The sequence below is a fragment of the Mus musculus genome, chromosome 3 (genome assembly GCF_000001635.26).
Source record: "Mus musculus strain C57BL/6J chromosome 3, GRCm38.p6 C57BL/6J".
Lineage (NCBI taxonomy): Eukaryota > Metazoa > Chordata > Mammalia > Rodentia > Muridae > Mus > Mus musculus.
In genome coordinates this window covers 79,591,337-79,606,565 of record NC_000069.6, presented here as the reverse complement: position 1 = coordinate 79,606,565, position 15,229 = coordinate 79,591,337, and the positions used below count along the sequence as shown (strand labels likewise).

Sequence of the window (15,229 nt, the reverse complement as noted above, 5' to 3'; positions counted from 1 at the left end):
ATCAGGGTTCTTTCAGCAAACGCTTGCTAGTGTATGCAATGGTGTCATCATTTGGAGGCTAATTATGGGATGGACCCCTGGATATGGCAGTCTCTAGATGGTCCATCCTTTTGTCTCAGCTCCAAACTTTGTCATTCTGTCTCTTGTAAAGTGGACATGTCTAATAGATTAGGGACCTATTCTACAAGACCCCAATTATGTCTGTAACCTTCCTATCATAGTCAGGTTCAAGGGGTAAGTCCATTGGGACCTCAAAAGACAATTCTTGCAGGGACACAATTCTACTCACAATAAAAGCTTAGTGATAGCTTTGACTCTTTTTTTTTTTTTTTTTTTTTTGGTTTTTTGAGACAGAGTTTCTCTGTATAGCCCTGGCTGTCCTGGAACTCACTTTGTAGACCAGGCTGGCCTCGAACTCAGAAATCCACCTGCCTCTGCCTCCCGAGTGCTGGGATTAAAGTTGTGCGCCGCCACACCCGGCCACTTTGACTCTTTTTAAAGCACGTTTATAAATAAGCCTAAACTTGATTAGGTTTCCTTTTCAAACCAGTTTTTTAATGCTTCCAGTATAAAACTTAAGGTGTTCTTGCCTACTGTGCATAAAGCCCCAGTGCCAGCACACACACACACACACACACACACACTCGTTAAAAGATGGCATTTATGTGATTCTGCGTCTGTCCACATGACCATGTTTTTAAAACTAAGCCTCACCATCTATGTCTCACTTAATACTTCTTATTTTCATAAAAGGACTCCATGTAACTGAATATGAGGACAATTTGAAGCAATCCTGGGTATGGAAAGAGCTACACGCTGTTCGAAATATAAGGCCATCTTGCCACGGGATACTGGGAGTATATGGAGGGATGATTTACACTGGGATATTTTACTGGATATTGAGAGGAATGGAGCCATGGACTCTAAAACATAAAGGTAATTCAGATATACTTAATGCTAATATAGATCTTAAGTAACTGCATATAGAAAAAATGTATGTGTGGGATACACTTATTCATAGAGTATAACCTTGTTATAGTCTTTTTTCCCCCTTTTTGGTAGTGTTAGGAACCTCAGGCTACATGGCTGCTCACTAGCAAACACTCATTAAGTTAATCTCCACCCTCTTAACATTTTAAACTTGCTTGTCAGAGACATGATAAATATGGTTCTGTTTGGGTATTGGGGGCTTGGGGGGGAGGGATACTTTGAGACACACCAGGCATGAAGAGGTAAATACAAGACAGTTAATTTCAAGGCCAGTCTGGACTGCATAACAAGACTGTCTGATTGAAGGACTGAGAATGAAGTGCAGTGGTAAAAAAGACTATTAGCATGAGTGGCCTGAATCACCAATACAAAACAAACAAACAAAAACCAAAGGTGAGTCCTGGATAATTATGTTACTTTATTAAATATCTCCCCCAAAATTGCTTAAGGCTCAGACTCTGATCAGCTCAAACCAGCCAAGGATTGTACACCCATTGAGTATCCGAAACCTGATGGACAGATCAGTTTTGACCTCTTATCCTCTGTGGCTTTGAGTGGTACTAATCATGAACATGACCAGCCAGCACATTTAACCTTAAAGGATGACAGCATACCTGTTAATAGAAACCTGTCAATATACGATGGGCCTGAGCAGCGATTCTGCCCTGCAGGTGAGTAACGCACACACACGCGCACACACACACACACACACACACACACACACACACGCGCGCGCACACACCCCACGCCCATGCTCAGCACTCTTAGGAAACTTTTCTTGAATGTCCTGATAGTAGGGATTTTACTGAGGTCTTCTCTACTTTGGATGACTTATCTCCAAACTGCTTTCATGTCTACCCTCAGACAAACGGACTATAGAAAACAAATACCTGTTTTGGGGTCTTTTTAAAAGCTGTTCTGAAATGATGGTGTATGTGTACATGTATAAACATTATGACCACACTGAGTTCAATGACTGACACTAAACAAATTCATCGCAAGTACTGAACCCCTTAAGTGCTAAGAGTTTTCAGTCAAAATTAATGAGATCTGAATATGGTAGAATAAACAGTACTCAGGTATATGAAAATTACTGTTTGCTCAAGTGAGATTAGAAGGTAAATAAGATCCTATCTTAACTTTTAAAAGTTATAGTGCACTGTTAACTGTCAGAAGCGAGGACTGGAGCCAATCTGTTTTAACTTGTTAAATAACCCAGAGAATACTGCTGTACTTCTTTTGTGTGATTAGTTTATATTAATAGCACAACATACACCAAGATCAGATAGTCTCTGGGAGTAAACATGAAAACCCCAAAAGTTTCCATAGTTCTAAGATTTTAATTTCCTCTCACTTTTTCATTATTTGCCTTTTGTTGCATACCTAAATACATATATATTTTTTTTACAGGAGTTTATGAATTTGTTCCTTTGGAACAAGGTGATGGATTTCGATTACAGATAAATGCTCAGAACTGTGTGCACTGTAAAACATGTGATATCAAAGACCCAAGTCAAAATATTAACTGGGTGGTCCCAGAAGGAGGAGGAGGGCCTGCTTACAATGGCATGTAAGACACTAGGCCTTCATTCACTGGCACACCTGACAGCCAGTTTCCATAAAACTGTAAATGTATGCCAAACTAACTTCCTGTATGTTTAGATAACTTCTGAACAAGTGTCCTTCAAACATTATTGAAGTAAAAAACTTTGTATCTAAAGTTGCCCCATAAAATCATGAAGTATTTGTCATAAATAAAACTTTATAAATAAACGAGAGCATTTATTTATTTACCTTTCAAGTCCTTCCAGTACCAGCAGAAACGTGTACTACAAGGCTTCTACAATATATTTGTCTTGCAAAACTTAAAATCTCCAAGTATAAAAACAAATGTGTGGTCTACACCAGGAAAGGACATCCAGAGATGAACACTTAAAAACCGATTTATTGAAACACAGCCATGCCCGATGGTTTATACACATAGCTGGTTAATACACATAAACGTGACAGTTACATCAGTGGTTCCCAACCTTACTAGTGCTGCAACCTTTTAGTACAGTTCTTCATGTGGTGACCCCCAAACATAAATTTATTTTTGTTGCTACTTCACAACTGTAATTTTGCTACTGCTCTGAACCATACTGTAAAAATATCTATGTTTTTCAGTGGACCATCAGGTTAAGAACTGCTGGGCTAGACCATCCACAAAGCCGAAAATTTAGTGAGAGTTAGAGTTTAAACATTGGCCAGATACACTCTTGGTGAAAATGCAGACAAACATTTTAAAATGAGATTCACTGTATTTTTTAACTCTTTATTAAGAAGGAACCTGTGTCAGCACTGCTATGTAAACAATGACAGAGATCAAGGGAAACACAACAGGGAGCATGTAGACAGTAATATACCTTGTCCTTTATATAATCAATGTATAATAGTTAAAGAGAGTTTAATCATTATTAAGCAAACATTTTTGCATACACGGCCTTCTCTTTATCTTTCTGTGCCTTTATCATTTGTTTGACTTTAAGCAATTCTGCCTGGATAGCTGCGGGGGAAGGGGGAGGAAAAAAAGAGAAACAATTAATTTTCAAAGCATCTAAAAAATGGAAAAAAGACACCTAGGAGTGAGAGTAACTCTCCCTTGGCATGGGTGCATTTTTTAGCAGTAATATTTAGACCTAGGGTCACTTTTATCTGCATTATTTTTCTACCTTAGCTACTGTGCAACATACAGAGAATGTTTGGTCCCGGCCACATTCAGCTTGAGGACTGTCCCGAATTTTAAAATAACAATGAATACGTTCTTACTGTTCATCTTCTGACTAGCACTGATGTAACAGAACCTGCATCTAAACAACGAGGTTCACAGAAGCAGTGTGAAGTCCTATTAAAAAGCTAACAGAATTAGAATATAAGCCCTGCATACGGCAGAGAGCGTGGATATTTGTCTAGTGCCTGGCCCAATATGAGGCTCTCTACAAGATGTGAACAAAAATACCTGTCAAAGTTAAGTGTATATTGTATATTGGCTCATGAGTATCCACTTTTGAAAAACAAAATGAAGTACCACTACACAATCTTGCAATTTACCTTTATCTCCTGGGGCTATCTCCTGTGCCTTCTTAAGATCAGCCTTCATTGGGGGAGAGAATTTAAGAAACATCAGACATTAAGACTTTTAAGGTGATTATTATAAAACAAAAATAACAAAACTTACCAATGCTTGATCATATTCTTTCAATCCTTGCCATCCTTGCGCTTTTCGGTATAGTGCTTTAGTATTTGAAGGGTCCATTTCAAGAGCCTATGAAAAAGTATAAAATCAGTATTTGTATCTAAAAGTACCTGTCATCAACTGGCTCCAAACTCACTGGAACTAGTGCCCGGGTGCCAGGCCGCACGAGCGAGGGTTTACCAGAAGAGAGCTGAGTGAATGTAGAAAGAAGGATAGTTTCTTAGCAGTCTCCAGAATGCTGTTCTCAGCACTGTTTCTAGCCCAAGTAGACCCAGACTATTTAAGAAAAAAAAAAAAATCTTTTAAAATAAAAGTTTAAATATAGTCATCTTCTGGCATCCTGTCATTGGTTCAAGGACAGTCCACCACTTCTTGAAAAAAAAAATCCAGAGGTACACAAGTCACGTGAATGCCATGTACTTATGTGTCCAGCTAGGTTTATAGGGAATGAGGAAAATAAGTCTACATGTTCACCTGAGAATCCAAAGACATTGCGGGGGGAGGGCAATTATATGATAAACATACACAACTTTTAAAAGGCCTCCGCCCTGAAACATTTTTAAAGCAATATATTCTGTTGGCCCGACAGCTCTTAAGAGGCAATATTGAGTATTTTCTTAAGATGGACTATTACCTGCCTTACAGAAGTACAGAGATCCAGAGTGGATCTTCTCTTTTGTACTTTCCTCTATTTCATGTTCCCTTCTAAATATATGTGCGTACATTTCTTATCATTGATTCCATCTACTTAAGCAAGGGGTATGGGATAGCTGGGATTGAAGGGCAACCTTGTAACCTACACAAGTACTGTACCCCTAAGCTGCATATCCAGGTCTTACGTAAGTTCTTGCTAAGCACTGATGCATGCTCTAAGAATAATGTACAAAAAACGTTTAGTCTGAAATTTTTTCCCAAGTACAATTTTCCAAAGTACCTGTATGGCCTACATTAGGACAAAGTATCTTTCTGTATATTCTAATTGTAACTAGTCTGGACCCCAAAGACTAGTCCGCCCACTGTATCCTATCTATAACTTTGATGGTGCAGGCTTTAAAATAAATAAAGCTGGCCAGCAAGATGGCTCAGTGGATAAAGACACTTGCCATGCAAGCTTGACCCTAGGCTCAATCTCTGGAATCCTCCTAAGGGTGGAAAGAGAGAGCTGACTCCATAAATGTTGTCTTCTGACCCTGTACATGCACCATAGCCATTTAGACGCAACAGGTACAAAATGAAAATAAGCTAAGCCCAGCATGGTGGTAACATGCTTGAAAAACCAGGCAGGAATACCTAGTTTGAAGTCAGCCTAAAGGACCTGAGACCCCGTTTCCAAAAAGCCAAGACTGCTTAGGATATCTCAGTCATAAAGCAAAGCAGAAAACCCTGCACAAAGGCAAGGGAAAGAAGTCCACACACATGCTTTAGTTAAAGGCAAGGGAAAGCATGTCCACACATGCTTTAGTTAAAGGCAAGGGAAAGCATGTCCACACATGCTTTAGTTAAAGGCAAGGGAAAGCATGTCCACACATGCTTTAGTTAAGTCTTGCTTTTGAGGCAGGGTCTCTCTCGGCAAAGGATGGCTATGACTTTCTGATTTTCCCACCTTTTCCTCCACAATGTTGGGATTATAGGTGTGGGTCACACTCATATCTATATTCTTAATCATCCCAGACTTTGTATTCATATGCCTAGCTCATAAATACTATCAATAAGCAGATAAACATGCTTTAAGTAATAAAAGCAAAGTACTTAGTACATATCATGTGACAATATTAAAAGCAAAATTAATGAATTTACACAAAACTGGCAATCCAAACTAGAGACAGGATGATGTAAGTAACATTTTGTTAAGTCTCATTAGGTGCTAGGCAATTAAAATACATTAAAGACTATTGTGTTTTTATAACTTGATGAGAAAAAAAAAATTTCACACAGACTTACCTCTAAGCAACTGTCAATTGCCCCCTGCCAATTTGACATCTTCAGCTTACAAGCACCAATATTCAGCACACAACTTAAGGCTATAGGTTGCAGTCTGGATCTATCTGCTTTCTCAATAACAGCCTTTGAACTATCCACATACCTAGAAAACATAAATAAAAGTAACATATAGCCGGGCAGTGGTGGGCGCACACCTTTAATCCCAGCGCTTCGGAGGCAGAGGCAGGAGGATTTCTGAGGCCAGCCTGGTCTACAGAGTGAGTTCTAGGACAGCCTGGGCTACACAGAGAAATCCTGTCTCAAAAAACAAAAAACCACAAAACATGTAACTCCACACTGTTTCTTCAGCATTGTGGCTAATAGTAATCACAACTTTACTGTTGCTTTTTCTTCAGATGTAAGAAAGTAAGCCCAGGACCTGCTAGGCTTACCCTCCCACCACTGGGCTACACTCCTACTCCTATTTCTCGAGAAGATATTTTTACATCAACTTCCCCCCAAAGCTAACAACTAATATCAACTCCCATACAAATTATGTACAGCTCAGATTCTTATTATATGCTCTCTAATTGTGTTTAGAACCAGTATTTCTATATTAGGACAACTGAATGGGAAGAGGCAAAGAACTATATAGTGTTGATGTGTGTGTGTGTGTGGGGGGGGGGGGGGGGGGGTTGGGGGGTTGGGGGGTAACTCTTTCCTGAAAAGATCCTAGAAGCTGAGCTGAGGATCTGGTCCCTAGAGCTTAGTTCCTAGTTTCCTTTCTCCAAAAGGAATCGACTTAGAGAAACTGTTTACTCCAGATAAAAAAGCAAAAATAAGATGATCAAGGTAAGAGCACCCTAAAGCAAGGGCTAAAGTATTGATACAACATGTCAAAATGAGGCTGGGAGTACAGATCAGAGTGCTTATCTAACATGCCAGGGGCCTGGGACCACCAGCACCTCAAACAGGAACTTGTCAATGTCCTACTCTTTGTGGTTGTTGAGACAGGGTTTCTCTGCTTCACCCTGGGGCTGTCCTAGACTAGCTCTGTAGATCAGGCTAGCCTCCTCCAACCCAAAGGTCTACCTGCCTCTGCTTCCCCAGTGCACCACACCCTGCAAGAAATGTTACTTTTTCAGAACAGCTGTTATTACACAAATAACTTGCTAAATATGAGCAATTCTGGGTTTAGTTCATAATTCAGTTTGTACATTCTGAAAGTAACTTATTAAAAACTTGTTAAAATGCTTTATTACCTTAAAACCTTCGCATATTTTTTAATAGCCATCTCCCAGTTCTGAGACTTGAAAAAAGTATTTCCAATGTTTTTTAAGTCTTCAGATATTAATAAAATTTTATCTACCTGTATAAAAGGACATAAATATTTTGGGTGTTAGTAAATAATGTGACTTAACACTACGGTTCTAACATGACAGGCTAACCAAGCTCTTAGTATTAAATATTTTAAGTAATTAAACTGATTCATCAGGAAGTACTCACATCTTTTAAATCTATATCTGCATCCTCAGGGAAGTCTGGATGACTGTCACCAGAGCCATCTTTGGGGAAGATTCCCCAGTCATCCCCTTCTTTCAATTCTCCACATTCTGCAATAACACAGAGCTGTAAAAAACATTAAGTATTTAGAGATCTTAAGAGTCTACCTTTAAAGGCTGCATAGCTCAAAGTTACATACACCACTATTCATGTCACACTTGTCAGGGATGCAGCCATCTGCTATGATTACAGCAAATCCTTCTATGTACACTCCAACTAATTAATAGGACCATGTCACACTCGCAGTGCTAGGAACACACTGAGTTGAGAATGGCATCACTATGAATAAAGCTGTCTCAGGTGACAGTCTGTTGTGTAGTACTGGTTGGCAGACTTCCTACAAGTAGCTGGGTTCCTAACTCCTGTGCACTGTCTGGTTGCTTTATCGGTCTCTCACAGTCACCTTGCTTCATGGGCATTTAGAATACGATATAACTTGAAACAACTAAGTAATGTGTGCAAGGTATAAAAGCAGATCAAGAAAAGTAACAAGATCTATATCAAACTTCTAGTTCAACAACAGTGTGCTCACTGTCTTCTTTCTAGTGTGTCCCATAGTTAATTACTTCTGACACAAAAGTCTCACTGTTATGGGAAGACTCGGGCCATCTAACACAGATCACGGTTAGATCATACTGAAGCTGAAATAAGTATTAAAATCATTTTGTTGGGCATGGTAGTTAATCCTAGCACTAGAGTAGGGTTACACAACAGGACTACTACACAATTCAAGGAAAGCCAGATCTTGAAGAAAAAAAATAAATATATCTCCTTTAAACTAATCTTCTTGGCCTTCTTTAAAAAAAAAAAAAAAGTTAAGAAAAGTTGCCAATCCAGCCTCCTACTGCCAGTCCAGGCTCCTATAGCAAAAGCAGCCTCCTTCTTCTTTCCCACTTGTCTAAGGCAACAACTGTCTGACCTGTGGCTTGCAGTCTCCGACATGCTAACTACGCTGTATGTTTCCTTCACCGTAACTTTACTTACTTTGGCAGGTTTTTCACCATTCACCTCTACATTTTCAAGCGTCCTTGCCACACCTAGTCCTTTTATGACCTGACCAAATACCACATGTTTCCCGTCCAGATGAGGAGTCGGAACTGTTGTGATAAAGAACTGAGAGCCATTCGTATTGGGGCCTGCATTTGCCATGCTCAGCAAACCCTCCCGATCATGCTGCAGAGATAAGAATCATTGAAAGAAAAACAAGTTAGAGGCCTAGTATGAATTTCCTTAAAACAGATGGGGTTACTAAACGTTACTCTCTTACATCAATGTCACTTCTAAATGTTTGAGTACCTTTTGCTCTGGTTTGACTTTAAGCACTCCACCTTAAATGAACAAAGGTTTTTAAGTGTCAGTTTAACAAGAATCAGGCCATTTCTAAACTGGCTATCTGCAAGAGATGCTTACACTTCCATCTTAAAGATGAAGATGCCACACTAAGGACATCTAATATTAACTAACTTTGCTTTTTCTGTGACAGTTACTATTTTTCTGAGAATTCCTATAATCTTCCCACCATCAGAAATAGGCCTACACTATGATTCTCCTCTTTCACCAAACTGAGAATAGTAATGTCATATTGAATTTAGACAAGTTATTCAGGTAAGAACTTCCCTAATTTGGAAAATAATTCCAATCTATGACTTTCATTCAGGTAAATCAATGATTCCCAGAATACGAAAGAACAGCTTGTATTCCGTCTGCTAAAGAGCAAGCCAGTGACTTTTCTGCTCGGCATACCTTAGGCTTTCTGAAGGCACACCCTAGTGCGCACCTCATAACTCTCGCTACTTTTCCCACCTAAGTACCTCTATCCAATCTAAATCTGATTCTGCTTTCAAGGCCACTGACTCTGCGTGGCACCACAGCCAGTCATCTTTTAATCAGGGCACTGGTGGAACAGCCCGCCATCCCCGACGGCCTCCCGAGGACTTTAACTAGTCATAGACTAAGCCTTCTTTCCTTGGCCTTCCACGGTCTTCCCCCATCGCTGCTATCACTTTATTTGGAAATCTGTATTTTTAGTCCAGCCTAGCAAGAATTCAGACACCTGAAGGCCCAGTTTGCTTAGCTTAAGTGTTCAAACCTCCTCATTGTCTCTCCTAACTACTAACTTGATCTAAATCTTTCTATCACGTGGGCTGCATGTGGTTCCGTGTGCTTTTAAATCCCAACACTCAAGAGGCAGAGACTGGTGATCTCTGTGAATTCAAGGCCAGCTTGTTCTACACAGCTAGTGCCAACCTAAAAGTTGAGCATCCGTAATCTAAAAACCAAATTCAGACACGTTACAAAATCTGAAACTTCTGAGCCACAACTTTCACATTTCAGATAATGTTCAACCAATAAAATCTATGCAAATATTTCAAAATACAAATGACACTGGAATATTTCTAGCATGGAGCATTTCCTATAAGGGATACTCAACTTGTATCATAGTCATACATGTATTAAACTATCTATTATTCTCCACAGCTGCTTGTATTTTAATCTTGACTCTGCTGAGGTTAAGATTATAAACAGCCTGCCTTGTTCTTTCTCCCTAAGCTCTCTGGTGTAGTGACAAAGCTGAGCAATAGGAACTCTTTTCAAGTCACCCTCATTACCTTGCTTACATTCCTCATTGCCAAAGACATCACTTTACTTTTGTACTTACATGTCTGTTCTTAAAACGGGAATGGTGCAATACACCCCGAACATTAACCATAGCCGCTAGGTGGAAAATCCCCTGACATCCTGGGTATTAGCGATGGTTTTGTTGTTCTTCAAATTCAAGGATAAAGATGCACAAGTTACCATCCTTACAATAATGAGAACATTTTTCCTGGGATCAATTTTGCCATATGGAAGCTTAAAAACTCACTGGCTTAACTGAAGCATATACAAACTGAGTAGTGAAATAAGTAACTATTTTTGTTAAAATATCATACTGGCCAGGCATAAACTGGATAAACTTCTGTTTGTACTCCAGCACTCAGGAGGCAAAATACAGGAGGATGGTAAATTCAAGAGCACCCTGGATCACACAGTAAAACCTCGTCTCAAAAAGCAAGCTGCTACTGGATAAATCCTTTCCATAGCAAAGAAGCCTAGTGAGCTGGCACGAGGCTCAAGTGGTAGAGAGCTTGCCTGGCATGCACGAGACCGAGCTCATCCTCGGTACCACACACCCTTAGAAATGCTTGTCTATAAATACCAGCTCTTTACAAGGAAAGTATAACCCACGCCAGGCCTGCCAACACAGGGTTGTAATCTCAGTGCCTAAGTAGGGTATGTAAAAGGGATTGGGAGTTCAAGGCGTGGCTAAGCTAGAATGAGTTTAAGGCTAACCTGAGCAACTAGGAAAAGACCCAGTCTCAAAATAGAAATGGGAAAGGGCAGCTGAGTGATGAACATCTTGTCTGGCATAAGAGGCCCTAGTACCAAGGAGGGGGAGGGGGCCAGACAACAATCTGGCCACATCCAAAGGTATTTTTTAGTGTCATAATCCAAGTATATTTCAAATATATAGTCTTTCTATTAGCAAAAACAAGAATTTTTCTTTACCTTATAATGAAAATTTTCATCTTCAAATTTTTCACCATAAATACTTTCGCCACCTGTCCCATTCTGATTTGAGAAGTCTCCACCCTGAATCATAAATTTCTTAATAACTGCAAAAAAAAAAGGAATAGGAATATGACCATTAGTAACTAAAGCAGGTTATCTCAGCAGTGCTAATGAATGAGTACTAAAGACTACTTCCTAAGTTCAACTTTAGTAGTGGCCCTGGCCCTCCTCCCTGTGTCGCCCCTAGCCCTCCTCCCTGTGGTGCCCCAGCCCTCCTCCCCTGTCTTGAGCCATCAACTCTACTTGAAGACTTCTCACAACCTAACTCCAACATACTCATTAGTGACTCCCCACCAACTCTCAAAAAATTAACTCTCTGATTTAAGTCAAAGGTAGCTTCCCTTTATCTCTGTATAAGTGTTACCGAAAGACGTTACACTAACTCTACTTCCATTTTATTACATGTAATAATCTTGTCTTCTCCAACAATGAATTCCTTAAATATCATCTTCCCTTCCCTCCCTTCCCATGTTAACTTTTCTAGATACATTTTTGTGAGCATACATTTATACATTATTAAATACAAAAGTGAAGTCAAGTTTAAAACATTTTAAAAATCAGTGCTCATATTTCTCTCTCTCTCTCTCTCTTTTTTTTTTTTTTTTTGGTGTTTTTCAAAACAGGGTTTCTCTGTGTAACAGTCCTGGCTGTCTTGGAACTCAAGAGATCCATCTGCCTCTGCCTTCTGAGTGCCAGGATTAAAGGTGTGCACAATCAACACTTGGCTCATTTTTCTTAACAGTATTTTTAAGAAAACCGAACCAGCGGACTAGGTGTGTAAATCAGGGTATAGTGACACCCTGGGTTCACTCCCCTGCAATACAGGAAAGTTGCTGACACTGTCACGTACTTGTTTATTCAGACATATTTACTGTGCTTACTTAGACTGTCATTAGCTGAGAAAACAGAATGGTGAGTGTGTGTGGCTCCCGAGCTCCGCTGAGCCCACAGACCCCTAGGATAGCAGACAAGTAATTTGTATGAAGTAATAGTTTAATCACACATTACCAAGGTGTTCTGGACACCAAATGTCAAATACTTCTCAAACATTCTGCCCAGCCTGTCAAATGACCTAAAATCAGCTTATTTATCTGCCATGCCTTTTCTTTACCAATGAAATGGTTTGAAGAAGAGAGTTACAAGACAGATGATATGAGATAAACTATAGTCCACTCCGACCATCAATCCTACGGCATACCACCAAGCCCTTATGACACTGAGCTACCACTTTGTCTAAGTATCCTTCAAGAAATTAACACTCTGAGCTGGGCGTGGTGGCCCACGCCTTTAACCCCAGTACTTGGGGGGCAGAGGCAGGCGGACTTCTGAGTTTAATCCCAGCCTGGTGGACAAAGTGAGTTCCAGGACAGCCAGGGCTACAGAGAAACCCTGTCTCAAAAAAAGAAAAAAAGAAATTAACACTCGCCGTCCCTTCTTAAGAGCAGGACTAATATACATATCAAGCTATTTGGACAGAGGAAGTTTGTATACGTACTTCGGTGGAAAGGGCATCCTTTAAAATGGAGAGGCTTCCCGGTCGTGGACCCAGTTCCTTTTTCTCCTGTACACAACGCACGAAAATTTTCTGCAGTTTTGGGAACAATATCTGCAAACAATTCTAAAACAATTCGGCCAACTGAAGGAAAAGAAAAGGACATCTTGTCAGTGTGCAAACTGAACAGGCAAACCAAACGGAGATAACGAATTACACAACCAGTGGCTAACACCTCATCCAACGTGTCATTCAGTTCTCTTTAACCACGTCACTAACTGGAGTCACAATGCTGTGGACAGATCTTCTGCGCTTACCACTCTTTAAATGAAATTGTGCATCCTTTAACTGCCATCTTCCCAGGCTATGGTACCTATCATGCTACTTCTCTAAGTTCAACTTTTTAAAGAGTCCACAAACGTGAGAGCCTATTGTAGGTTATTTCATGCACCATACTATCCTCTAGAGTTAACTACAAAGTTATAAATAAGATTTCCCTCTTTTAAAGGCCAGTGTTATATTCTACTGTGTATACAGCACGGTGTATGTTCTCATGCTTTGACAGACACTAGATTGGTGCTGTGTGTGTTGGCTACTGTGAATAACGCTGCAGTGCCTCGGGTATGCATACAAACTTCATCTCCCTTGAAAATAAGCCCAAACACGGAACTGTCAGATCCGTGTCACTGTCATCTCATTGTCATTTTTCTACGATTCCTATTTAGTCTAAGGAAAGCTTCGTAGATCTAAACTTGAAACAACACAAGATTATAACTAATTACAGCATCCAGGCGATTAGCTGCCTAGGAAGCACAACATGGTTTAATGTACAAAGGATTTAAAACCCTAAATCACTTAAATAATATTCAGACTTTTAAATTTTTTTATTCTGGGCTGGAGAGATGGCTCAGTGGTTAAGAGCACTGACTGCTCTTCCGAAGGTCCTGAGTTCAAACCCCAGCAACCACATGGTGGCTCACAACCATCTGAAATGAGATCTGATGTCCTCTTCTGAAGGCATCTGAAGACAGCTACAGTGTACTTAGATATAATCATAAATAAATCCTTAAAAAATATTTTTAAAAAAATTTTATTTTATGTGTGAGGCTGAGGCATGTAGTGTGGAGATCATGGGACAATCGCTGGGATTCAGGGTTGGTGGCAGACACCTTTACCTGCTGACCTATCTCAGGGGCCCTGCACTCAGAATTTCTAATCGCTAAGTAACTAACAGAAGACATAGTCCACTCTGTGTTCTATGGAAACTGCCTTTTGTAACCTCTGAAACAGTTCCCTTCTCAAGAATCCAAGAGACAGTTAACAATAAAATCTGTTACAAAACAAAGTGAATGCATATATACCCGTGTGTGTACCCATCCCAGCAGGTCTGGCCTACAACTCTAACATGCTTCAGAAAAGCCCAATTGAGTTACAAAGCAACACGAGGGCTTATGACAGTGTTTCTCAACCTTCTTAATGCTTCCACCCTTTAATATAGTTCCTCATCATAACTGTAAGTTTGCTACTGTTACGATTAGTAATGAAAATATCTGATATGCAACTCGGTGAAATGGTCGTTTAACAACCCACCCTCCAAGGAGTTTCCTCCACCCACCGGTTAAGCCACTGGCTTAGGGCTTCTTAGCTCTGAATCCTAGGTAACCATACAGACATAGTGCTCAATTCCATGATGCCAAAACAGCACAAACGATCGCCTACTTAAACTGCTACTATAATCAGTAATAAGGAAAAAGCACTAAGCACGAAAGTCACTCTAATTTGAAAATGATCTGGTAGCTCCCAATGTAGTTCGTGTACCAAGAGGCACGTGGCGTGTCTTGAGCCCCCCAGGCACATATCCAGGAAGCATACCGAACTATCCACCACTACTCGTCAAATCATTTCACTTTATAGTAAGTAGTGATGCAAAGGTTGCAGGGAAGTGCGATCAAAAAGAGACAAACGATAGGGACGCCACGATCCCTAAAGTAGAAGTAGAAATTTCCAGAAACTTCCACCGGAAGGGAGAGGGCGCAATCTGGACTCGTGGAGGCCAGGGCTCGCTCCGTCTGGGACCTAGGCTGCTATCCCCCTCCGGATCCCAGGCCCCGAGCCGCCGAACAGCCAGCGGGCCAAGGAGAACCGCAGCAGGGAGGCCCCGGGCGAGGGAACCGCTGAGCCGTTCGCGCCGCTCACCTCGCTCCCCGCCGATGTCCACGTCAAAGAAGACTCGCGGGTTCTTGGAGTTGGAGGGCTTGGCTGCCGGGGATGCGTGGGACATCTTCACTGCGGGCACTGGGCAGCGGGACACGAGCACCTCGTGCGCGAGACCGGAGCAAACTCTACTGCCCCTCTACGTTATAACCTGGCAACGCGCGGAAGAGTTACTTCCTGCGCACCGCCGGAAGCTGTACTCT

The 15,229-nt window shown here is 40.7% G+C and overlaps 2 protein-coding genes across 4 annotated transcripts in view; one reads left to right on the top strand and one right to left on the bottom strand.

The window, feature by feature from the left end:
• Positions 1 to 2,778, top strand: part of Etfdh (electron transferring flavoprotein, dehydrogenase) — a 24,980-nt gene extending 22,202 nt beyond the window's left edge. Inside the window, exons 11-13 of the mRNA NM_025794.2 lie at positions 754 to 936; positions 1,440 to 1,661; positions 2,401 to 2,778. Coding sequence (NP_080070.2) covers positions 754 to 936; positions 1,440 to 1,661; positions 2,401 to 2,564 — 569 coding nt within the window. The 3' untranslated portion in view covers positions 2,565 to 2,778. The remainder of the gene's footprint in view (positions 1 to 753; positions 937 to 1,439; positions 1,662 to 2,400) is intronic.
• On the bottom strand, positions 2,756 to 15,229 carry Ppid (peptidylprolyl isomerase D (cyclophilin D)). 3 transcript variants are annotated; one of them, NM_001356326.1, is made up of 11 exons: positions 15,009 to 15,229; positions 12,816 to 12,956; positions 11,258 to 11,364; positions 10,368 to 10,474; positions 8,693 to 8,881; positions 7,652 to 7,774; positions 7,408 to 7,514; positions 6,167 to 6,308; positions 4,208 to 4,294; positions 4,081 to 4,123; positions 2,756 to 3,535 (listed from the first exon to the last, which is right to left on the bottom strand). In NM_001356326.1, the coding sequence occupies exons 4-11, from the start codon at positions 10,416 to 10,418 to the stop codon at positions 3,447 to 3,449; spliced, it is 831 nt and encodes a 276-aa protein (NP_001343255.1). In that variant the 5' UTR covers positions 10,419 to 10,474; positions 11,258 to 11,364; positions 12,816 to 12,956; positions 15,009 to 15,229; the 3' UTR covers positions 2,756 to 3,446. The 3 variants fall into 3 exon arrangements, with proteins under 3 accessions (NP_001343255.1, NP_080628.1, XP_006502006.1); NM_026352.4 differs by lacking the exon at positions 10,368 to 10,474; XM_006501943.3 differs by lacking the exons at positions 11,258 to 11,364; positions 12,816 to 12,956; positions 15,009 to 15,229 and having other exon boundaries at positions 2,916 to 3,535; positions 10,368 to 11,251.

What these genes read in the sequence shown, in the direction of transcription:
- Ppid (NM_026352.4), bottom strand. Translation starts at nt 15,093, where the DNA reads ATGTCCCACGCATCCCCGGCAGCCAAGCCCTCCAACTCCAAGAACCCG. An exon ending in CAATTGACAGTTGCTTAGAG is followed by an intron (nt 4,295 to 6,166) that starts GTAAGTCTGTGT and finishes ACTTTTTCATAG; the next exon opens with GCTCTTGAAATGGACCCTTC. An exon ending in AAGAATATGATCAAGCATTG is followed by an intron (nt 4,124 to 4,207) that starts GTAAGTTTTGTT and finishes CCCCCAATGAAG; the next exon opens with GCTGATCTTAAGAAGGCACA.